Source organism: Ictalurus punctatus, chromosome 2 (genome assembly GCF_001660625.3).
Source record: "Ictalurus punctatus breed USDA103 chromosome 2, Coco_2.0, whole genome shotgun sequence".
Classification (NCBI taxonomy): Eukaryota; Metazoa; Chordata; class Actinopteri; order Siluriformes; family Ictaluridae; genus Ictalurus; species Ictalurus punctatus.
Window position 1 is genome coordinate 2,539,607 of NC_030417.2, and position 25,396 is coordinate 2,565,002.

Consider the following 25,396-nt stretch of genomic DNA (forward strand, 5'->3'; position numbering starts at 1 on the left):
GACATTAATAAGATGAGGATGTTAGTGAGATGTGGACATTAATAAGATGAGGATGTTAGTGAGATGTGGACATTAATAAGATGAGGATGTTAGTGAGATGTGGACATTAATAAGATGAGGATGTTAGTGAGATGTGGACATTAATAAGATGAGGATGTTAGTGAGATGTGGACATTAATAAGATGAGGATGTTAGTGAGATGAGGACATTAATAAGATGAGGATGTTAGTGAGATGTGGACATTAATAAGATGAGGATGTTAGTGAGATGTGGACATTAATAAGATGAGGATGTTAGTGAGTTTTGGACATTAATAAGATGTGGATGTTAGTGAGTTGTGGACATTAATAAGTTGTGGACATTAATAAGATGAGGATGTTAGTGAGATGTGGACATTAATAAGATGAGGATGTTAGTGAGATGTGGACATTAATAAGATGAGGATGTTAGTGAGTTTTGGACATTAATAAGATGTGGATGTTAGTGAGTTGTGCACATTAATAAGTTGTGGACATTAATAAGATGAGGATGTTAGTGAGATGTGGACATTAATAAGATGAGGATGTTAGTGAGATGTGGACATTAATAAGATGAGGATGTTAGTGAGTCGTGGACATTAATAAGATGAGGATGTTAGTGAGATGTGGACATTAATAAGATGAGGATGTTAGTGAGTTGTGGACATTAATAAGATGAGGATGTTAGTGAGTTGTGGACATTAATAAGATGAGGATGTTAGTGAGTTGTGGACATTAATAAGATGTGGATGTTAGTGAGTTGTGGACATTAATAAGATGAGGATGTTAGTGAGATGTGGACATTAATAAGATGAGGATGTTAGTGAGATGTGGACATTAATAAGATGAGGATGTTAGTGAGTTGTGGACATTAATAAGATGAGGATGTTAGTGAGTTGTGGACATTAATAAGATGAGGATGTTAGTGAGATGTGGACATTAATAAGATGAGGATGTTAGTGAGTTGTGGAGTTGGAGGTCGTCTGTAGTTCTGTAGAGTTGCTGCAGATGGTCAACTGTTCATTAATAGATCATTAACTGGTGTGTTTCTACAGGCTGCAGACTGGAAGGAAACAGAGAGAGAAAACAGATCACTGCATACACAGGAAGTTCAGTACTGCTGCCCTGCTCCTGCACTGACCTCCACACCAAACCTGAGACACACACATGGAGGAAATACACAAATAACTGGGTAGAGATATCTCCTGAGAGAGAGCAGTACAAAGACAGATTTCAGCTGGGTAATGATCTCTCTTCAGGAAATCTCTCTCTGCTCATATCACACCTGACTGAAGAGGATGGAGGATGGTACAGGTGTAGTCTTAATGAGAGTGAAAACAGAGACTTCAGACTCACTGTTAAAGGTAAATGAGTCATTTTTATTCACAATGCTACTTCCGTGATAATCTCAGGACAGATTAATCTGATGATGTAACAGCAATGCAATATGTTGATGTTTGTTCATTCGCCAGGTTGCACACTGAATGATAAGACAGTGTCTGTGACTGGATACGTGGGACAGTCTGTCCTTCTGCCCTGCTCCTGCTCTGAACTACAAGCCAAACCACACACTTTCAGATGGATCTATTTAAATAATATCAAAGAAATCTTCCCAAAGAACGAGACAAATCGCTACACAGACAGAGTTCAGATCTTTAATGATCATCTTCCAGGAAATCTCTCTCTGCTCATATCACACCTGACTGTAGAGGATGGAGGAGGTTACGGGTGTGAGATCAGCAACAGTATTCATAAAGACATCGACCTCACAGTAAAAGGTAAAACGACCTTCTGTATATAAACCAGATGGGAATTTGACTACAGTCTGTCTAAGGAAATGAAATATTTTAATGAATATGTGACCTTTCAGCTTTCCATTTGATGCCTAATAATATTTTAACTAAATCATAGAATATGTGTGGTTTAGATTTAAAAGTATATCCTTTATAGTTTTATATCGGATTCTCACATGCTTTTGAAACCTGCTTCACTTTCACAATATTTAATCATTAATAACTAAACACAGACTCTGGTGTATTCACGCCGTCACTTCCTTCACCAGCAGTCGTCCTCTTCGGTGGTGTGTCACTAAAATAGAAGCAGGTTTATCTGTTCAGAGGAAAATACATGCAGAGTTTCAGTGCCTCAGAGTAACACAAGATAAAATCAGACGAGCCATGTAGTAGCTTTTAGATCTTTGTATCAGATATAACTCCTGTTAAATTCCAATTAAATTCCTGCTGAATCTTCACACATTTTATTTCCAGTTAAAAGCGCATGTGAGCATTGTGTAGTTTGTGTTCTGTGGATTAACACTTGACCATGGGTGTGACAAATGATGAGAGACTTTTACATTCAAACTGATAAACACTCAATAATCTCTTTCATTTGTATAAATGTGAGAAATGTTTGTTTTTTCCTGCGTCACAAGCCTCTAAACATTTTTGCCTGTCTCAGTAGAAACGTCATTTGAGGAAACCACAGGTCTGTAACTGTGTGCTGTGAACTTGTCCCCGTACTGCAACACTATATGACAGTAGTTGTGCATGATGCAGTGTGTTGCTCTGGTGGAAGTGTTTAAAATAGCATTTAAAATAAAGTACAATTGAACTGTTCATTAACAGATCATTAACTGGTGTGTTTCTACAGGCTGCAGACTGGAAGGAAATAGTGACATAAAACCGATCATATGTTGATGTTTGTTCATTCTCCAGGTTGCACACTGAAACGTCAGACAGTGACCGTGACTCGATACGTGGGACAGTCTGTCCTTCTGCCCTGCTCCTGCTCTGAACTACAAGCCAAACCACACACTTTCACATGGCAATTTTTAAAAGAAAGCAAAGAAATCTTCCCAAAGGACGAGACAAATCGCTACACAGACAGAGTTCAGATCTTTAATGATCATCTTCCAGGAAATCTCTCTCTGCTCATATCACACCTGACTGTAGAGGATGGAGGATGGTACAGGTGTGAGATCAGCAACACTCACTTTAAAGACGTCTCAGTCGAAGTAAAAGGTAAAATGACCTTCTGTATATAAACTATATGTGAAGTTGACTACAGCGTGTATCTAAGGAAATGTAAAAGCTTTAATAAATTTGTGATCAACTAATGTATAATAAAATGATGTGGAGTAAACATTCCAACTTAATACCTCAAAATACGATCTGAAACTGAAAAAAATACAGTTTCCACACATATTTCAATGATTTCGCATATATAGATATAGATAAATGTTGTAGATAAATATTCTCAAACGTATGTGTGTGTGTGTGTTTGAATTTCTGAACCGCTGAGTTCATTTTTGCCCCAGTTAATCCATTCACTCTTACTGACCCTGGTGTTTTAAATTTTGGCTTTTAAAACATTTAAAAGCGACTGATTTGCAAAGCCAGCCATGTAGATACGGCAGTCTCAATGAACATATAAACAGACGCTTTCTCACGCTTTTGATGTTCAGGTGAGGTCACAGACCAAATATTGTTGGATAGCTGAAAGCATTGAGGGAAGCTTTGCTCTGCTGGCTGTCTTACATGAGAACAGCTTGTCGCGCCTCGGGTTGAACTACTGACCTCTGATTCCGGCATTTTCTCTTGGAATGACTCTCTTTCACTTCTCCAATGTTTATATTCCTCTCTCTCTCTCTTTCTCCCTCTCTCTGTGACCAACCTGTAGTGTATTTACGTATAGTTATATTTGTTGAGTTTATTTATAACGACACGTCTACAAACCCCTTATCACTTATTCTATCAAACGTTTACACTTTCCGTCAGTGTCTCCTTTACAAAGTGTCAAATTCAGTGTAACACATGTAAACAGTGTTAAGGTAATGTTCTGACTGATATTGATGACGTCTCTCCAGAGCGTCTTCCCTTCGTCCCCTTCGCCGTGGTGACTGTGATCTTTCTGCACATCTTCGTGGCTGTGGTCTATTGCAGAACCAGAAAGAAAGGTACACACACTTTTAAGCTCTTGTACTCTTACTACTTTGTGGACATTTATCCTCCACTTCCCCGCCATTTTATCTGCATGAACGTAGCTTTTCTTTTTTAGTTTACTCTCCAGGTCCTGATAGAGTTCATTACAGCAGAGCTGATGGAGATGGAGCAGTGAGTCTGCAGTAGAGAAGAACTCGATCAGCTGATCCATCAATACATTAATAAACAGATTTATTCATAAATAGACCTGCATAAGTAGTTCTGTAAATACCGAAGCTTCATATTTTTTTCACGATTTGTCCTTTCCAACCTTTTAGGCGTTCAGCTTTTATTTTCTGCCTAATAATATTTTAGTTAATCGCAGAATATGTGTGGTTTAGATTTAAAAGTAGATCATTTAGAGTTTAATACCTGATTCTCACATGCTTTTGAAGCCTGCTTCACTTTCACAATATTTACATCATTAAAAACTAGGCACATTGTATTTTTCCCCTCAGAAAATATTGTAATGTTCTTGGTCCTGTATTGTAAATGCGATCAGAACTGATGTATTCTGACTAACACTGATGCGCTTTCCTTTTTAACTTTTAAAATGAAATAAAATTTCCAGAAAACCACTTTTTTGTGTATTTTAGCATTATTTTACACCAAATGTGCCAGAATAAATACACCTGTGTCACATAAATGATTGTAAACTACTTTCCTTCCATTGATCAGCTTCATCTGTGGAGTCCATCTTCCTCTGCAAAGCCGGATGTCCAGTCCATCTCCCAAAACCTGAGAGAGTGATACAGACAGAGACAGAGAGAGACAGACAGAGATGAAAAGAGAGAGACCAACAAAGACAAGACAGACATGTAGAACAGTTGTGGGTGGGTGTGGCTTAAAATACTAATATTCTAATGAGCTTATCTGATCCCTAAGACTCCCAGCATCACAGCAGGTGAAGGCAACATGAGAAAAAACAACACCAGAAAGACACAATGGTCTACAACAGTATAACAAGCAGAGAACAAACGACTAGCGCAAAGGTGATGAGAGCATAAAAAACACAACCGTCTTTAATAATAAAAGACGATTTAGTGATTAACTGAGGCCGCGTTCACATTACAAGATTCTTTACAAAATACTGATTTTCGCTCAGATCGGATCTGTCCATCTCAACAGTTCACATTTGTAACTACAACTTGTAGGAAGTCATTAAATATATCTATAGCATAAACTGATAAATATGACACTTCATCCTTTCATTAGTATCTCAGAGGAATAACTAAGACTGAAAAGAGATAACACACTCATCATCAATCTGTATGTAGACACACCACCGATGACCTCGCAAAGAAAACCAACACGACTCTGGAGGAATCTGGAACATTCCACAGCCACAAGTACAAATGTGTATCAGCTGAGTGGAGTACAAGTTTGAAAGAATAAACATCACCCACCTTGATAAAAGGTTCTCCACTCTCAACATCTCATCCTGCTCTTTCTCCTCACGTCTGCACAGAACCAAAACCCGACTTCTCCTCCAACTCCTTCTCCTTCACGGTGGAGTCAAGTGACCAGGTGCACGCTTTTCTCACGCAGTTAGTCCACTTTTGCTGCCCACTTATTGTTGATGTACAAACATTAGAATAATTATATCTCTACATTAAATCATCTAATCAGCGCCCACTTGAGTCTGTGTGTGTTACTGTATCAATGTGTTTGTGTCAATAAACTGGTCTCAAATAAATGATAATATACTGTGTAGTAAGTGTAATAAGATTTTATATGTAGTTTTATTTTAATAGCACAAAGATCAACAAAATACACACAGGATACAATTGTATCATGTATTTATAAACTGATCAGTATTAACAAATCAACGCCAGGGGAGCCATTACACAAGTAAGGAATTAATTCTGAAGTGTAAGGACTACTCAAGCATAGAGGTACATAAACTACTGCAGTGCACTGAAGTGTACTGAATACTGCAGTGTACTGAAATAGTGCTCTTTACTACTTTGCATAAGTTTTGTCCTGTTCTTTGCCAAACATTTAAAAATATATATTAAAAACATATCATAAGCTTTATTCTCTTGCACTAACCCTTAAAGGCCACTAGATGGAGAAGTCAGATCAGTAATGCAGGAGCCTGTAGATGACTGTCACTGTGTCGTGTCAAATCTCATTTGAGACATGATAAGATGCATGTTTTTAAGACATGACAATGATTATTTATACAATAGTTGATTGTTTATTGGCATTAGATCATTTGAAAGGATTTAGAACATAGACTCAGTTCTGCTGTGCAACAGACATGAGGAACTTCCTCTCATCTATGTGGTCAGTGTCATACTGCTATATCTGCACTTCCTGTAGTAGCTGTGAGTGTGAGTGTCATCTCTAGAGTGTGTTCATTATGATCAGACTCGGTGCAGCAGTTGGTCAGTGTGTGTTTAGCTCCAGTTCTCTCTTTGGATTAATGTGTGTGTTTGGGTCCTCAGTCAGAATGCAGGTGTGTTTTCTTCTCCTCCTTATACAGCTTCATGTCACTGAAGGTGAGTCTGCTTCTCTCTCTCTCTCTCTCTCTCTCTCTCTCTCCCCCGTTTTTAATAATGTCAGTAAATAGATGGAAGAGTTTATAATATAATGCCTTTAAAGCATGTCGGCATGCAGTAATCTTACGTATGATATGGAAATATAAAGTGCACACTGAACTACTGAAATTATTTGGGTGATTTTTGGAGTTTTTCTGTTTGATATCAAACCAAATATAAATATAACATGAGAAAATGTTCATCACGGAACTTTGATAAAACCTGCTTAGCACTTATTAAATAAGAACTTCCTGCTAGAGCTTTATTAATCCCCGTCCATGTCCTGGGTTCATGTAGAACGCTGAGTCTCCTTCATCATGATTGGTGTTCTGGTTGTTCCTGATTCGTTCCCCTACAGTTTCCTCTTGCTCTCTCATTGGCTGTTACTCATCGAGGTTCTTACGCGTCGTACATGTCTCAAACACCCACTGGGGTGTGAACACTGTTCTCAGAATATGTGGATGACGTCGGTAAACTGCTTACCCGTGTGGTGTGTTCACGCCGTCACTTCCTTCACCAGCAGTCGTCCTCTTCGGTGGTGTGTCACTAAAATAGAAGCGGGTTTATCTGTTCAGAGGAAAATACATGCAGAGTTTCAATGCCTCAGAGTAACACAGGATAAAATCAGACTAGCCATGTTGTAGCTTTTAGATCTTTGTATCAGATATAACTCCTGTTAAATTACAATTAAATTCCTGCTGAATCTTCACACATTTTACTTCCAGTTAAAAGCGCATGTGAGCATTGTGTAGTTTGTGTTCTGTGGATTAACACTTGACCATGGGTGTGACAAATGATGAGAGACTTTTACATTCAAACTGATAAACACTCAATAATCTCTTTCATTTGAATAAATGTGAGAAATGTTTTTTTTTCCCTGCGTCACAAGCCTCTAAACATTTTTGGCTGTCTCAGTAGAAACGTCATTTGAGGAAACCACAGGTCTGTAACTGTGCTTGTGTACTAAGGATGTTAGTGAGATGTGGACATTAATAAGATGATGATGTTAGTGAGTTGTGGACATTAATAAGATGAGGATGTTAGTGAGATGTGGACATTAATAAGATGAGGATGTTAGTGAGTTGTGGACATTAATAAGATGATGATGTTAGTGAGTTGTGGACATTAATAAGATGAGGATGTTAGTGAGATGTGGACATTAATAAGATGAGGATGTTAGTGAGTTGTGGACATTAATAAGATGAGGATGTTAGTGAGTTGTGGACATTAATAAGATGATGATGTTAGTGAGTTGTGGACATTAATAAGATGAGGATGTTAGTGAGTTGTGGACATTAATAAGATGAGGATGTTGGTGAGATGTGGACATTAATAAGATGAGGATGTTAGTGAGATGTGGACATTAATAAGATGAGGATGTTAGTGAGTTGAGGACATTAATAAGATGAGGATGTTAGTGAGATGTGGACATTAATAAGACGAGGTTGTTAGTGAGTTGTTGACATTAATAAGATGAGGATGTTAGTGAGTTGAGGACATTAATAAGTTGTGGACATTAATAAGATGATGATGTTAGTGAGATGTGGACATTAATAAGATGAGGATGTTAGTGAGTTGTGGACATTAATAAGATGAGGATGTTAGTGAGATGTGGACATTAATAAGATGAGGATGTTAGTGAGATGTGGACATTAACAAGATGAGGATGTTAGTGAGATGTGGACATTAACAAGATGAGGATGTTAGTGAGTTGTGGACATTAACAAGATGAGGATGTTAGTGAGTTGTGGACATTAATAAGATGAGGATGTTAGTGAGTTATGGACATTAATAAAATGAGGATGTTAGTGAGTTGTGGACATTAATAAGATGTGGACATTAATAAGATGAGGATGTTAGTGAGATGTGGACATTAACAAGATGAGGATGTTAGTGAGTTGTGGACATTAATAAGATGAGGATGTTAGTGAGATGTGGACATTAACAAGATGAGGATGTTAGTGAGATGTGGACATTAACAAGATGAGGATGTTAGTGAGTTGTGGACATTAACAAGATGAGGATGTTAGTGAGTTGTGGACATTAATAAGATGAGGATGTTAGTGAGTTATGGACATTAATAAAATGAGGATGTTAGTGAGTTGTGGACATTAATAAGATGAGGATGTTAGTGAGATGTGGACATTAATAAGATGAGGATGTTGGTGAGATGTGGACATTAATAAGATGAGGATGTTGGTGAGATGTGGACATTAATAAGATGAGGATGTTGGTGAGATGTGGACATTAATAAGATGAGGATGTTAGTGAGATGTGGACATTAATAAGATGAGGATGTTAGTGAGATGTGGACATTAATAAGATGATGATGTTAGTGAGATGTGGACATTAATAAGATGATGATGTTAGTGAGATGTGGACATTAATAAGATGAGGATGTTAGTGAGATGTGGACATTAATAAGATGAGGATGTTGGTGAGTTGTGGAGTTGGAGGTCATCTGTAGGTCTGTAGAGTTGCTGCAGATGGTGAACTGCTCATTAACAGATCATTAACTGGTGTGTTTCTACAGGCTGCAGACTGGAAGGAAAGGGAAGGACAAAACGGATCACTGCATACACAGGAGGTTCAGTACTGCTGCCCTGCTCCTGCACTGACCTCCACACCAAACCTGAGACACTCACATGGAAGAAATACACAAATGAAACTAATAACTGGGTAGAGATATCTCCTGAGAGAGAGCAGTACAAAGACAGATTTCAGCTGGTTAATGATCTCTCTTCAGGAAATCTCTCTCTGCTCATATCACACCTGACTAAAGAGGATGGAGGAGTTTACAGGTGTAGACTTAATGAGAGTGAATACAGAGACTTCAGACTCACTGTTAAAGGTAAATGAGTCATTTTTATTCACAATGCTGCTTCAGTGATAATCTCAGGACAGATTAATCTGATGATGCAACAGCAATGCAATATGTTGATGTTTGTTCATTCTCCAGGTTGCAAACTGACTGTGACTGGATACGTGGGACAGTCTGTCCTTCTGCCCTGCTCCTGCTCTGAACTACAAGCCAAACCACACACTTTCAGATGGGTCTATATTAAAGGATCTGACCGCAAAGAAATCTTCCCAAAGGACGAGACAAATCGCTACACAGACAGAGTTCAGATCTTTAATGATCATCTTCCAGGAAATCTCTCTCTACTCATATCACACCTGACTGTAGAGGATGGAGGAAAGTACAGGTGTAAGATCACCAACACTAGCGATACAAACATCCACCTCACAGTAAAAGGTAAAACGACCTTCTGTATATAAACTATATGTGAAATTGACTACAGTATGTGTCTAAGGAAAAAAATAAAGGTAACATCAAACATAAAATAAGAAATAAAATGTAATCTGACCAATCAGAATGGAGAATTCAAACCCCCATGTGTCCTTCTCACTTCTCTTCTGTTCCACAAACCCAGATCCTCACACCATCATCATCATCATCATCTGTACAGCTGTTGGGGTTCTGCTGCTGCTGCTGATACTCAGAGGAGTCATGTACTGGAAACACAGAGGTACACACACACACACACACACACACACACACACACACACACACACACACACACAGTCTCACTCTGTCTGGTTTCATTCTGTAGGACAGAGACGAGGACAGACCGAGACCGGTGATGGACAAACAGGACAGAGGATACAGCAGAAGACGCAGGTGAATACACACATCCATGTGGTTTGTGTGTGTGTGTGTGTGTGTGTGTGTGTGTTTGGTTTAATGCAACATGTTTTTCTCTGCAGAATGATTGTGATGTTCTGTACACAGCTATAAATCCACAAACTAAATGCAACAAAGCAGAAGAAAAGGTGTGTATCATTCTAAAAGCGTGTATCTCACGTGTGTGTGTGTGTGTAATAACACATTGTTGATGTTTATTCCTGCAGGATGATGTGACGTACTCGATTGTAGTCCTCAGTAACACTGTGAGAGCAGCACACACTCCAGTGGAGACAGGAGATACTGCAGTATATGCCAGCATCAAAACTAACTAACACACACACACACACACACACACACAGACTCTCTCTCTGTTTGTACTATATTTGTGAGGTTTTCGCACTGCTTTATTCCAGAGTGTCTACAACTCTTATTAATTTTTAAAAATCTTTTATATCTACTGATAGTTTTCTATATCTGAAGTATAATAAACCTTTTTTTGCCTTTACATATTCATCATTTTTATCCTCTGTATTATGGTTAGATCTTTAAAGCAGCAGTTTGATCCACATCTCCAACTTCAAGCTCTCTGTTGAAACTGTGAGAGCATCACGGGGGTCTTTTAGGAAAACATTTCGAGCAGAAGGAACTCTGTCTCGGCCGCAGCTGAGGTGATTCCTGGGCCGTAAAAATAAAGACCCTGTTTTTATAAGAGATATTTGAAACGATTCGATTCTTTTAGGTCTATACACACCTGTAAAAATGACTAAAGCTCACAGCGTTGGATTAAATAGACTTCATTGTTGTTTTTAGCTTCAACAGTTTTTGTGCATGTTTATTTCTATTTCATAAATAAATAATAAAATCTGAAAAGCTCACTGTGGACTGTCTTCTTCTTCTGTTTACTAGCCATTATCACTGTTCACTGGCCATGATGAGAGATTATCCACATTATCAGTGTTTATTAGCCGTTATCGCGTCCATCAGTAATTATTACTATTTACCAGCGTTTATAATCGATGGTCAGCATTTTCCGGCATGCGGGCGCTACGAATTTTCGCATCATAGGCCGTCAAATGCTGACTAACCGGCGAGTCAGTGTAGAGAACACAGGGTTACGTGGACAGAGGAGCGTAGCTGATTGGCTGCTGCACGGCGTCGAGGGAGCCAATCAGCGCTCAGACAGAGTTTCATGGCTGAAATAGGCATTCAGTGTAAAAAAAAACCTCCACTCTAAACAGGTCTGGTTTTATCCAGCCTCTGAGTGTGTTTAATGACAGGCTTTGTTTTGGGGAGAAATATTATAATTACACACATTTCGGTCTTATTTTCACACAATGGTGATTTGAATAAAGTCACACTTTAGATTAATAAGAGAGATGTAAAATTACTGTGTAACTCACCTCGTAGAGACACTGGTTATAATTAAGATCCGGGCTCTAACAGAGTATATATATAAAAACACCAAAAACCACCATCAACTTTCACCAAGTTTGTTGTGTATTATACATATATAATACACACTTATATTTACACACAATAAACTCACACACAGAGTCTTTCTTGCAGTGAGAAAGTCTATTTACAGAAATATACACAGCGGATTATAGTCTTTTTGGATCGTCCTCACCCGTTCCTCAGTCCAAAGGTGAGAAGATCCACTTTTCCGCCGGATTAATGAAACTCGCTGGTGAATCCTCCCGAGCAGTAACACAATAGAAGGGAAAAGGTATTCCTTCAGAGGAGATATCCACCGAAGATGTTCCTTTAGAGGAGATATCCACCGGAGATGTTCCTTCAGCAGGAAACCATGACCATAATCCATAGAGATGATACACTGATCAACTGAACGCGCTCCTTCTGCTGTCTCTCTCCCGGTTTAAACTTTACTTCCGTAAACAATACGCACCGTTACGTGATGACGTACACAGCGCGGAGTCCACAGAGTCTCGCGATAACACAAATGCGGAAGTAAACACAGTGTGGATGATGGAAACTAGACAGTGCTAATAGCTAACGTGCTATTAATTAAAATAATTAAACACACAGGTATATATCAACATGGACATTATGTGGCATAAATAATAAAATACAAAATAGAATAAAAAGAAGCTCAGAAACGGACGCAGGCATTAGAGTGCAGTGCATTGTTATTTACAAACACAGCGCAGGTTCTCTGCAACAGGTGAACGTAATTACACACTCTATGAACGCGCACGCGTCCCTTTTCTCCAACGCCAGCGCGCTCCCGGTGGAGTCACGTGACCATGTGCACGCTTTTCTCCCGCATTTAGTCCACTTTTGCTGCCCGCTTATTGTTGATGTACAAACATTAGAATGATTATATCTCTATATTCAATCATCTCATCAGCGCCCCCTTGAGTCTGTGTGTTACTGTATCAATGTGTCCGTGTCAATAAACTGGTCTCAAATATATGATAATATACTGTGTATGATTATATATATATAGTTTTATTTTTTATTCAATAGAACAAAGATCAGCATACAGTATTTAGTATCTCATGTACACACCACGGGATTTCAACTAAATGCAAACTAAGCAATATTAACAAATCAACGCCAGGGGGCGCCATTAAGTAAGTAAGTATTAAGTAAATGAATGAAGGAACGAATGAACGACAAACAAACAAACAAACAAACAAATAAGATGTTTACCATAAACTGAAGTGTAAGGACTACTTAAGCACACAGAATGGAGAAAGTATATGGAACGAAGAAGTGTATAAAATATTGCAGTTCGTTAAAGTGTACTTAATACTGTATTGTATGAGTTAGTGCTCTTTACTACTTTGCATAAGTTTTATCCGGTTCTTTGCAATGGACACTCTTTTCTGCAATTTATGACACACTGTTATACACACACACACACACACACACACACACACACACACACACACACACACATATATATATATATATATATATATAACATAATAAGCTTTATTCTTGTGCACTAACCAGGAAAGGCCACTAGATGGAGAAGTCAGATCAGTAATGCAGGAGCCTGTAGATGACTGTCACTTTGTCATGTCAAATCTCATGTCCAAAATGTAAGACACGATAAGATGCATGTTTTTAAGACATGAATATGATTATTTATACAATAGTTGATTGTTTATTGGCATTAGATCATTTGAAAGGATTTAGAACATAGACTCAGTTCTGCTGTGCAACAGACATGAGGAACTTCCTCACATCTATATGTTCAGTGTCATACTGCTATATCTGCACTTCCTGTAGTAGCTGTGAGTGTGAATGTGATCTGTAGAGTGTGTTCATTATGTGGCAAATCGGGGATCTGGACCAATGCCCCCACCTCCATCACGTGGCATTGGTCTTCGAAATGCCCAGGCTCCCTGCAATGCCAGCACACTGATGCAGGCTTTACTCCCACACCTGCGGCCCGAGATTCACACACGTGGGGAGAGAAAAGACAGGCACAGGGGGAGAGGGAGGGGGAGGGAAAGCAAGGATTCGGGGAACTGGTTTCAGGGGGGTTGGCACTGGTTTTCATGGTGCTATGAGAAAGAAGGTGAGAGAGAGAGAGAGAGAGAGAGAGAAGAAAGGGGTTTGCCTTCCCCCAGTTACACCACCAGATGTTCCTCTGCCAGCTGGACTGCCTGGTCGAGTGATGCCGCTCAGTGCTACTGGACCCACTCCGCCATAACTTCTAGAAGACAAACTGTTCCAACACCATGAGGTTGAGCACATCTTTGGAGCTGCGCCCCTCAGACAGCAGCCACCTTCGCCAGGTGTCCCTGAGCTTCTGGGTGAACACAAACAGGTGGCCAAGCTCGTGGACAGTCGGCAAGTGGAAACACTGACGGTCCTGTTCAAGGATACCGCCGACCCATTGCAAAATTACCCATTTATGTCTGGGTACTCCAGCATCTTGGTGACCTGCAGCTGCTCGGCAGCAAGTTGGGCTTCTCCGATCAGGATCGGCAACAGGCAGGCCACCGACTGGGCAACGGGCGAGCCCCATGCCTCCAAGGAGCGTTCATACAGCTCCAAGGATGTTTCAGAGTCGTCCTGCATTTCTATCTTAGCTCTGGTGAGTGTGACCTCTGCCTGCGGGGAGGAGTAATGTCCTGGGTCCTCATTATTGTAGTTTTATAAAAAAAAAGCCGATAAACAAAACATCTACAGATTATAAAACATTCAAGTCAGGGGGCAAAAGATGTAGATATCTTGTGGTTATTTCAGTGGAAAAATGAATCAGCGTTTGTCTACATTTCTGAGGCAGCTGTCATGACAGAACCCCCCCCCCCCCCCCCAAAGGCACCACTGCCAGAGTGCCAGAAAACACTCCCTCCCCCCGTGGTTCTGGCCTTCTCGAGAAAATGTCTTTACAGCCCCTTAGGTCCCGAGGCAGGGCGTTGTCCAAGAGATAGCAGGCTCCTCAAGGAGCCGAGGGGCAGGCATGAAGTTGGGGCAGTAGACAACCCAGCTTCCAACGCCTGGGTGCTATCAGCTTCAGCAGAGTGAGAAGGCGGAGCCACGTCCTCAACCATGCAGGAAGACGGAGCGACGTCCTCAACCGAGCAGGAAGGCGGAGCGATGTCCTCAACCGAGCAGGAAGGCGGAGCAACGCCCCCAACCGAGCAGGAAGGCTGGCGTAGTGACATCTGAGGCAGAAAAGGGAAGAAAAGAGTTCATTGTCGCACCGGGAGGTGGAGCAACTTCATCCACTGAACAGGGATGCTGAGCTCTGTCCTAAGACGAGCAGGGAGGCTGAACGACATTCTCTGTGACTTGGCATGCTTGACGAGATCCACAGTGGGGGAGGGAGGGTGGGAGATGGTTCCAGCCTGGTTGGAAGGCTCCCCTTTGGCATACCCCATGAAGGGGTACATCACGTCGAGCCATTCCCGGTTGTTTATATTTAGGGACAATTTTCCTTCTTTCTCCCACCTCGGCTTTTCCTTTTCATAAAGGGCCTCTTGGATTCTGAAAAGATCTGCTGCATCCATGTTGAAGTCTTACGTTCTGTCATGATTTCAAGGTGGAGACAGACGTATGTGTAGATTAGAATTTTAATTAATATCAAAGCAAAACACAAAACAAGAACTATGAACAGGCAGCAAAACACTAAGGCAAAGAATATCCATGAAACAAAGAACATAAACAGACAACGGTAAAGGAAGACAAACGTAAGACAAGGAGTGCAGTGCAAACTATGGCTATATACACATAGGTGCTCACTAACATGACGTGATTCAGATGCAGGTGGTCATGTGACTGTGATACAGTGAGGTGCAGTGCATGCTGGGAACTGTAGTTCAGAGTTCCTTCTCTGATATACATGACCAAAAGTTCATACTATTACGACTTACCACAAAAGCTTGTTAAATGTGTGGTTTTGCGGGGACATACAGAGCTGAGGACAGTTACGGGGTATTTCCAGCTTCCTGTAGAAATCTTTTTGGAGTGGGGGACGGTGTAATTTGTGGCACAATCCTGCACCATGTTATGTTGCACAACAGACGGGAGAGACATTCTCACTACTCTCTGGTCAGCGATGAACTGCCAAATTTGCACTTCCTGTGTGAGCACTTCCTGTGTGAGCACTTCCTGTAAAGGTGTGAATGAAGTAATGTAATAAACGTCCAGTGTGTGACCTATAGAGTGTGTTCATTAGGATCAGAGTCGGTGCAGCAGTTGGTCAGTGTGTGTTTAGCTCCAATTCTCTCTTTGGATTAATGTATGTGTTTGGATCCTCAGTCAGAATGCAGGTGTGTTTTCTGCTCCTCCTGATACAGCTTCATGTCACTGAAGGTGAGTCTGCCGATCTTTCTCTCTTTTTTCTCTCTATTTTTTTTAACTTGGGTGAGTTTTTGGAGTTTTTCTGTTTGCCATCAAAGCAAATATAAATTTAAATATAAACTTGAGAAAATTTTCATTATGGAACTTTTATAAAATGTACTTAGCACTTTTAAATAGGAACTTCCTGCTAGGGCTTTATTAATCCACGCCCATGTCCTGGGTTCATGTAGAACGCTGAGTCTCCTTCATCATGATTGGTGTTCTGGTTGTTCCTGCCTCGTCCCCCTACAGTTTCCTCTTGCGCTCTCATTGGCTGTTACTCATCGAGGTTCTTACGGCGTCGTACATGTCTCAAACATGCTTGAACCACTGGGGTGTGAACACTGTTCTCAGAATATGTGGATGACGTCAGTAAACTGCTTACCCGTGTGGTGTATTCACGCCGTCACTTCCTTCACCAGCAGTCGTCCTCTTCGGTGGTGTGTCACTAAAATAGAAGCGAGTTTATCTGTTCAGAGGAAAATACATGCAGAGTTTCAGTGCCTCAGAGTAACACAAGATAAAATCAGACGAGCCATGTTGTAGCTTTTAGATCTTTGTATCAGATATAACTCCTGTTAAATTACAATTAAATTCCTGCTGAATCTTCACACATTTTATTTCCAGTTAAAAGTGCATGTGAGCATTGTGTAGTTTGTGTTCTGTGGATTAACACTTGACCATGGGTGTGACAAATGATGAGAGACTTTTACATTCAAACTGATAAACACTCAATAATCTCTTTCATTTGAATAAATGTGAGAAATGTTTTTTTTCCCTGCGTCACAAGCCTCTAAACATTTTTGCCTGTCTCAGTAGAAACGTCATTTGAGGAAACCACAGGTCTGTAACTGTGTGCTGTGAACTTGTCCCCGTACTGCAACACTATATGACAGTAGTTGTGCGTGATGCAGTGTGTTGCTCTGGTGGAAGTGTTTAAAATAGCGTTTAAAATAAAGTACAATTGAACTGCTCATTAACAGATCATTAACTGGTGTGTTTCTACAGGCTGCAGACTGGAAGGAAACAGAGACATAAAACAGATCACTGCATACACAGGAGGTTCAGTACTGCTGTCCTGCTCCTGCACTGACCTCCACACCAAACCTGAGACATTCACATGGTGGAAATATACAACAAATGGAAATAAATGGGTAAAGATATCTCCTGAGAGAGAGCAGTACAAAGACAGATTTCAGCTGGTTAATGATCTCTCTTCAGGAAATCTCTCTCTGCTCATATCACACCTGACTGAAGAGGATGGAGGACGTTACAGGTGTAGACTTAAAGGGAGTGAATACAGAGACTTCAGACTCACTGTTATAGGTAAATGTCTCATTTTTATTCACAATGCTACTTCAGTGATAATCTCAGGACAGATTAATCTGATGATGTAACAGCAATGCAATATGCTGATGTTTGTTCATTCTCCAGGTTGCACACTGAATAATCAGACAGTGACTGTGACTGGATACGTGGGACAGTCTGTCCTTCTGCCCTGCTCCTGCTCTGAACTACAAGCCAAACCACACACTTTCACATGGGAATTTTTAAAAGAAAGCAAAGAAATCTTCCCAAAGAATGAGACAAATCGCTACACAGACAGAGTTCAGATCTTTAATGATTGTCTTCCAGGAAATCTCTCTCTACTCATATCACACCTGACTGTAGAGGATGGAGGATGGTACAGGTGTGAGATCAGCAACACTGACTTTAAAGACATCTCAGTCAAAGTAAAAGGTAAAATGACCTTCTGTATATAAACTTTATGTGAAGTTGACTACAGTATCTATCCAAGGAAAAAAATAAATAGAGGTAACATAAAATCAGTAATAAAAAGTAAGAATCAGATGTGAAAAGTTTCTGCTCCGTGTTGTGCCCTTCGTCTGGGTTTGTGTTTTAATTATAGATGATCCAAGTGTGTGTTCTGACCCGCTTTCACTTCTCACTACGGTTCCTGGATTGTCTTTAATAAAGAACACGCTGAGTTTACACACTTGTGTCCTGCCTTCACTCACTGCACATCACACTCTTTATTTATAACTTATTAAACCTTTCTCTCCTCGCAGACGCACCAACAAGACCTTCAACATACAGACCAGTGATCACAACAACTTCACCTAATCCTGAACCAGGTACCACACACCACTGATACACACTGGAATGAAAAGTCTTTCTGAGTACGTTAGTACATCAGCTGACAGCAACAAACACACACTAACTTTATCTGGTCTTTCACTTCCTGTACGTGTCACAACAAAAGCTACAAAACCAACCCCAGTGGTCAATGACAACACAACCGCACCCTCTGAAACTTCTGAAACAGGTATTGATCAATATACTGCATTAACTTCTGTTCATTTAAGATGCACTTACTGTGTTACATCATAATACATAAATGTTAATTTGTGTAATTATGTGAAGACTGGATATAGGGAGGATTGTATCTTCTGCTAAGAAATTCCACAGGAAACGACACGTCTGCAAACCCCTTATCACTCATTCTATCAAACGTTTACACTTTCCGTCACTGTCTCCTTTAAAAAGTGTAAAATTCAGTGTAACACATGTAAACAGCGTTAAGGTAATGTTCTGACTGATATTGATGACGTCTCTCCAGAGCGTCTTCCCTTCGTCCCCTTCGCCGTGGTGACTGTGATCTTTCTGCACATCATCGTGGCTGTGGTCTATTGCAGAACCAGAAAGAAAGGTACACACACTTTCAAGCTCTTGTACTCTTACTACTTTGTGGACATTTATCCTCCACTTCCCCGCCATTTTATCTGCATGAACGTAGCTTTTCATGTTTATTTTACTCTCCAGGTCCTGATAGAGTTTATTACAGCAGAGCTGATGGAGATGGAGCAGTGAGTCTGCAGTAGAGAAGAACTCGATCAGCTGACCATCAACACATTAATAAACAGATTTATTCATAAATAGTCCTGCATAAGTAGTTCTGTAAATAACGGAGCTTCATTTTTTATTCACGATTTGTTCTTTCCAACCTTTTAGACTTTCAGCTTTCATTTTCTGCCTAATAATATTTTAATTAATCATAGAATATGTGTGATGAGAGCATAAAAACACAACCGTCTTTAATAATAAAAGAAGATTTAGTGATTAACTGAGGCCGCGTTCACATTACAAGTTTCTTTACAAAATACTGATTTTCGCTCAGATCGGATCTGTCCATCTCAACAGTTCACATTTGTAACTGCAACTTGTAGGAAGTCATTAAATATATCTATAGCATAAACTGATAAATATGACACTTCATCCTTTCATTAGTATCTCAGAGGAATAACTAAGACTGAAAAGAGATAACACACTCATCATCAATCTGTATGTAGACACACCACCGATGACCTCGCAAAGAAAACAAACACGACTCTGGAGGAGTCTGGAACATTCCACAGCCACAAGTACAAATGTGTATCAGCTGAGTGGAGTACAAGTTTGAAAGAATAAACATCACCCACCTTGATAAAAGGTTCTCCACTCTCAACATCTCATCCTGCTCTTTCTCCTCACGTCTGCACAGAACCAAAACCCGACTTCTCCTCCAACTCCTTCTCCTTCACGGTGGAGTCACGTGACCCGCAGTTAGTCCACTTTTGCTGCCCGCTTAATGTTGATGTACAAACATTAGAATAATTATATCTCTATATTTAATCGCCTCATCAGCGCCCCCTTGAGTCTGTGTGTGTTACTGTATCAATGTGTTCGTGTCAATACACTGGTCTCAAATATATGATAATATACTGTGTATGATATATATATATATATATATATATATATATATATATATATATATATATATATATATATATATATAATTTCATTTTTATTTAATAGAGCCAAGATCAGCATACAGTATTTAGTATCTCATGTACACACCACGGGATATCATCTAAATGCACCCTCCTACCTCAACTCTCCTTTGTCTCTTTGGACAAAAGCGTCTGCTAAGTGCATAAATGTAAATGTAATGTAAATGCAAACTAAACAATATTAACAAATCAACGCCAGGGGGCGCCATTAAGTAAGTAAGTAAGTAAGTAAGTAAGTAAATGAATGAAGGAACGAATGAATGACTATCAAACAAGGAAACAAATAAAAAGATATTTACCATATACTGAAGTGTAAGAACTACTAAGGCATACAGAATGGAGAAAGTATATGGAACAAAGAAGTGCATAAAGTATTGAGGTTCATTTAAGTGTACACTCTACTGAAGTGTATGAAAGAGTTATATGTAAGTGTAGCACTTGTATGCTCTGATACAAATTTATTGAGCTATTGGACCAGTTCTAGGTTCGGATGGAGTGGGGTAACGGTGAAAAAATTAGACCAGAGACCAGGTTCTTTAAATACAAAAGGCGTCAGTTTACTGAAGGTCAACAAAGGCAATACATTTAACAGACATCAGAACCAATGAATAGTCCTGCAAGTAGCAAAAGGTAGGTAGAACCCACTTTAACCCTTTTTTCCTCAGTCCCTTTCCTTCACCTTGGTCACAAACAATTTGGTTTACCTAGATTATTTTATTAGATTAGACCGGTCTAAGTATTTTATTTTAGGTTAATAGGGTGTGCCTATATTCTCTTTCTCTATTGGCCTTTTTTCTTGAGTTTACTCTTTTTTTCCTTCCCTTACAAGTGAGAAAACATTTATGTCAGTTCCAAATCAAAGTCAATTCAAGTAAAACACTTTTAACCCTAGAATCGTAATATTCACAATGATGAAACAGAATACAATGTGAAGTAACACATCAGATCCGGTCCAAGTTCAGTTTCACTTATACCTTCAAATTCAATTAAGATCAGTAAAGTTCAGTTCAGTTCCAAGGGGAAAAAATAACTAGTCACCACAATTCCTTACAGCCATACTTCAATTTGTTTACATTCAATCACTGTCAGACTGTTTTTAACCATTCTTAATTGTTTCTTACGTGTATGTGTTTTAACTGATTAGCTTATTCATGCATTTTATGAATTATTTATTTGGTGATAATTCAGTGTGGGTTACATAAGGAATATTGTAGTGTATAGAATACTGAAGTGTACTGAATACTGAAGTGCATGATTTAGTGCTCTTTACTACTTTGCATAAGTTTTGTCCAGTTCTTTGCAATGGACACTCTTTTCTCCTGCATTTAATGACATAATGTTTTAAATCTAAATATTGTAGCGAGTTTAGCAGATCAGTAATGCAGGAGCCTGTAGATGACTGTCACTGTGTCATGTCAAATCTCATGTGAGACACGATAAGATGCATGTTTTTAAGATATGACAATGATTATTTATACAATAATTGATTGTTTATTGGCATTAGATCATTTGAAAGGATTTAGAACATAGACTCAGTTCTGCTGTGCAACAGACATGAGGAACTTCCTCACATCTATGTGGTCAGTGTCATACTGCTATATCTGCACTTCCTGTAGTAGCTGTGAGAGTGAGTGTGATCTATAGAGAGTGTTCATTATGATCAGACTCGGTGCAGCAGTTGGTCAGTGTGTGTTTAGCTCCAATTCTCTCTTTGGATTAATGTGTGTGTTTGGGTCCTCAGTCAGAATGCAGGTGTGTTTTCTTCTCCTCCTTATACAACTTCATGTCACTGAAGGTGAGTCTGCTTCTCTCTCTCTCTCTCTCTCTCTCTCTCTCTCTCTCTCCCCCGTTTTTAATAATGTCAATAAATAGATGTAAGAGTTTATAATTTAATTACTGAATTTTTCTGTTTGATATCAAACCAAATAGAAATATAAACGTGAGAAAATGTTCATCACCGGACTTTCATAAAACCTGCTTACCACTTATTAAATAAGAACTTCCTGCTAGAGCTTTATTAATCCCCGCCCATGTCCTGGGTTCATGTAGAACGCTGAGTCTCCTTCATCATGATTGGTGTTCTGGTAGTTCCTGCCTCGTCCCCCTACAGTTTCCTCTTGCGCTCTCATTGGTTGTTACTCATCGAGGTTCTTACGGCGTCGTACATGTCTCAAACATGCTTGAACCACTGGGGTGTGAACACTGTTCTCAGAATATGTGGATGACATCAGTAAACTGCTTACCCGTGTGGTGTGTTCATGCCGTCACTTCCTTCACCAGCAGTCGTCCTCTTCGGTGGTGTGTCACTAAAATAGAAGCGGGTTTATCTGTTCAGAGGAAAATACATGCAGAGTTTCAGTGCCTCAGAGTAACACAAGATAAAATCAGACTAGCCATGTTGTAGCTTTTAGATCTTTGTATCAGATATAACTCCTGTTAAATTACAATTACATTCCTGCTGAATCTTCACACATTTTATTTCCAGTTAAAAGCGCATGTGAGCATTGTGTAGTTTGTGTTCTGTGGATCAACACTTGACCATGGGTGTAACAAATGATGAGAGACTTTTACATTCAAACTGATAAACACTCAATAATCTCTTTCATTTGTATGAATTTGAAAAATGTTTTCTTTTTAATGCTCCCATCATTATGGAGTTGTGGACATAAACAAGTTGTTGAAATTATTGTGTTGTGGATTTTAATGTGTTGTGGACATTAACGACTTGTGGACATTGGCGTGATGTGGACTCAGTGTGTTTGTGTCAGTAAAGTGTTCCATAATCTATGAAATACACTGTGTAGTTGGTGTAATAACAGAAGATATTGTTAGAACTAACAGCAACAATGCCTTCCAACAAAAACTTGGCGAATATGAACACTGCTTTTGCAATGTTATTAGGAGAACTTTGCCATTTACACGGCGGTAAGTAGTACATAGGTACTCATGCAGCATACCATTGGAAAGCTAAGAATCTTTGATTTGATTGATATAAACTTTTTAAAGATACAATCACCAAAGCAGCGACAATATATCAACTGGTGTGTTTCTACAGGCTGCAGACTGGAAGGAAACAGAGAGACAAAAGAGATCACTGCATACACAGGAGGTTCAGTACTGCTGCCCTGCTCCTGCACTGACCTCCACACCAAACCTGAGACATTCACATGGTGGAAACTAACAAATGATTGGGTAGAGATATCTCCTGAGAGTGAGCAGTACAAAGACAGATTTCAGCTGGTTAATGATCTCTCTTCAGGAAATCTCTCTCTGCTCATATCACACCTGTCTGAAGAGGATGGAGGAGATTACATGTGTGATCTTAAAGTGAGTGAATACAGAGACTTCAGACTCACTGTTAAAGGTAAATGAGTCATTTTTATTCACAATGCTACTTCAGTGATAATCTCAGGACAGATTAATCTGATGATGTAACAGCAATGCAATATGTTGATGTTTGTTCATTCTCCAGGTTGCACACTGAATAATCAGACAGTGACTGTGACTGGATACGTGGGACAGTCTGTCCTTCTGCCCTGCTCCTGCTCTGAACTACAAGCCAAACCACACACTTTCAGATGGGTCTATTTTAAAGGATCTGATCGTATAACGATCTTCCCAAAGAACGAGACAAATCGCTACACAGACAGAGTTCAGATCTTTAATGATCATCTTCCAGGAAATCTCTCTCTGCTCATATCACACCTGACTGAACAGGATGGAGGATGGTACGGGTGTGAGATCAGCAACAATATCGATGCAAACATCAAACTTATAGTACAAGGTAAAACGACCCTCTGTATATAAACTATATGTGAAGTTGACTACAGTATGTGTCTAATGAAATAAATCGAGGTAAAATGGAACGTAAAATCAGAAATAAAATGTAAGAATCAGATGTGAAAAGTTTCTGCTCCGTGTTCTGCCCCTCGTCTGGGTTTGTGTTTATGATTATGGATGATCCGAGTGTGTGTTCTGACCCGCTTTCACGTCTCACTACGGTTCCTGGATTGTCTTTAATAAAGAACACGCTGAGTTTACACACTTGTGTCCTGCCTTCACTCACTGCACATCACACTCTTTATTTATAACTTATTAAAACTTTCTCTCCTTGCAGACGCACCAACAAGACCTTCAGCATCCAGACCAGTGATCACAACAACTTCACCTAATCCTGAACCAGGTACCACACACCACTGATACACACTGGAATGAAAAGTCTTTGTGAGTACGTTAGTACATCAGCTGACAGCAACAAACACACACTAACTTTATCTGGTCTCTCACTTCCTGTACGTGTCACAACAAAAGCTACAAAACCAACCCCAGTAGTCAATGACCAAACAACCACAGTTTCACAATTCCACAGGAAACGACATGTCTACAAACCCCTTATCACTCATTCTATCAAACTTTTACACTTTCCGTCAGTGTCTCCTTTAAAAAGTGTAAAATTCAGTGTAACACATGTAAACAGCGTTAAGGTAATGTTCTGACTGATATTGATGACGTCTCTCCAGAGCGTCTTCCCTTCGTCCCCTTTGCCCTGATGACTGTGATCTTTCTGCACATCATCGTGGCTGTGGTCTATTGCAGAACCAGAAAGAAAGGTACACACACTTTCAAGCTCTTGTACTCTTACTACTATGTGGACATTTATCCTCCACTTCCCCGAAATTTTATCTGCATGAACGTAGCTTTTCTTTTTTAGTTTACTCTCCAGGTCCTGATAGAGTTCATTACAGCAGAGCTGATGGAGATGGAGCAGTGAGTCTGCAGTGGAGAAGAACTCAATCAGCTGATCCATCAATACATTAATAAACAGATTTATTCATAAATAGTCCTGCATAAGTAGTTCTGTAAATACCGAAGCTTCATTTTTTATTCACGATTTGTCCTTTCCAACCTTTTAGACGTTCAGCTTTCATTTTCTGCCTAATAATATTTTAACTAATCGTAGAATATGTGTGGTTTAGATTTAAAAGTAGATCATTTAGAGTTTTATACCTGATTCTCACATGCTTTTGAAGCCTGCTTCACTTTCACAATATTTACATCATTAAAAACTAGGCACATTGTATTTTTCCCCTCAGAAAATATTGTAATGTTCTTGGTCCTGTATTGTAAATGCGATCAGAACTGATGTATTCTGACTAACACTGGTGCGCTTTCCTTTTTAACTTTTAAAATGAAATAAAATTTCCAGAAAACCACTTTTTTGTGTATTTTAGCATTATTTTACACCAAATGTGCCAGAATAAATACACCTGTGTCACATAAATGATCGTAAACTACTTTCCTTCCATTGATCAGCTTCATCTGTGGAGTCCATCTTCCTCTGCAAAGCCATTGATCAGCTTCATCTGTGGAGTCCATCTTCCTCTGCAAAGCCGGATGTCCAGTCCATCTCCCAAAACCTGAGAGAGTGATACAGACAGAGACAGAGAGACACAGACAGAGATGAAAAGAGAGAGACCAACAAAGACAAGACAGACATGTAGAACAGTTGTGGGTG

General features: G+C 39.6%; 3 protein-coding genes and 1 long non-coding RNA gene across 9 annotated transcripts; 3 read left to right on the forward strand and 1 right to left on the reverse strand.

Moving 5' to 3' along the window:
* The first annotated feature begins 850 nt into the window (after positions 1–850).
* LOC124626010 (cell adhesion molecule DSCAM) lies at positions 851–4,276 on the forward strand. Of its 2 annotated transcripts, none has more exons than XM_053686393.1 (4): positions 851–1,795; positions 2,732–3,037; positions 3,883–3,972; positions 4,074–4,276. In XM_053686393.1, exons 1-4 carry the CDS (start codon positions 1,465–1,467, stop codon positions 4,142–4,144), a joined length of 798 nt encoding a protein of 265 aa, XP_053542368.1. In that variant the 5' UTR covers positions 851–1,464; the 3' UTR covers positions 4,145–4,276. The 2 variants fall into 2 exon arrangements, with proteins under 2 accessions (XP_053542368.1, XP_053542371.1); XM_053686396.1 differs by having other exon boundaries at positions 4,086–4,276.
* LOC108254952 (uncharacterized) lies at positions 1,825–12,520 on the reverse strand. Of its 3 annotated transcripts, none has more exons than XR_008398032.1 (5): positions 11,856–12,520; positions 9,909–10,056; positions 5,404–7,107; positions 3,860–4,735; positions 1,825–2,105 (listed from the first exon to the last, which is right to left on the reverse strand). It is a non-coding gene; the product is annotated as an uncharacterized LOC108254952 (long non-coding RNA). The 3 variants fall into 3 exon arrangements; XR_008398031.1 differs by lacking the exon at positions 1,825–2,105 and adding an exon at positions 11,629–11,664 and having other exon boundaries at positions 4,400–4,735; XR_008398030.1 differs by lacking the exon at positions 1,825–2,105 and having other exon boundaries at positions 4,400–4,735; positions 5,404–5,566; positions 7,024–7,107; positions 11,856–12,519.
* Positions 6,385–19,745, forward strand: LOC128635138 (CXADR-like membrane protein). 2 transcript variants are annotated; one of them, XM_053686373.1, is made up of 7 exons: positions 6,385–6,501; positions 9,074–9,391; positions 9,500–9,796; positions 9,975–10,070; positions 10,155–10,222; positions 10,309–10,374; positions 10,453–11,108. In XM_053686373.1, the coding sequence occupies exons 1-7, from the start codon at positions 6,426–6,428 to the stop codon at positions 10,558–10,560; spliced, it is 1,029 nt and encodes a 342-aa protein (XP_053542348.1). In that variant the 5' UTR covers positions 6,385–6,425; the 3' UTR covers positions 10,561–11,108. The 2 variants fall into 2 exon arrangements, with proteins under 2 accessions (XP_053542348.1, XP_053542349.1); XM_053686374.1 differs by lacking the exons at positions 9,975–10,070; positions 10,155–10,222; positions 10,309–10,374; positions 10,453–11,108 and adding exons at positions 18,672–18,761; positions 18,875–19,745.
* A 1,516-nt stretch (positions 19,746–21,261) lies between these two features.
* On the forward strand, positions 21,262–25,046 carry LOC128628667 (uncharacterized). Of its 2 annotated transcripts, none has more exons than XM_053686377.1 (6): positions 21,262–21,676; positions 22,937–23,245; positions 23,354–23,665; positions 23,999–24,064; positions 24,402–24,491; positions 24,593–25,046. In XM_053686377.1, the coding sequence occupies exons 1-6, from the start codon at positions 21,538–21,540 to the stop codon at positions 24,697–24,699; spliced, it is 1,023 nt and encodes a 340-aa protein (XP_053542352.1). In that variant the 5' UTR covers positions 21,262–21,537; the 3' UTR covers positions 24,700–25,046. The 2 variants fall into 2 exon arrangements, with proteins under 2 accessions (XP_053542352.1, XP_053542354.1); XM_053686379.1 differs by having other exon boundaries at positions 24,605–25,046.
* The last annotated feature ends 350 nt before the right edge of the window (positions 25,047–25,396 follow it).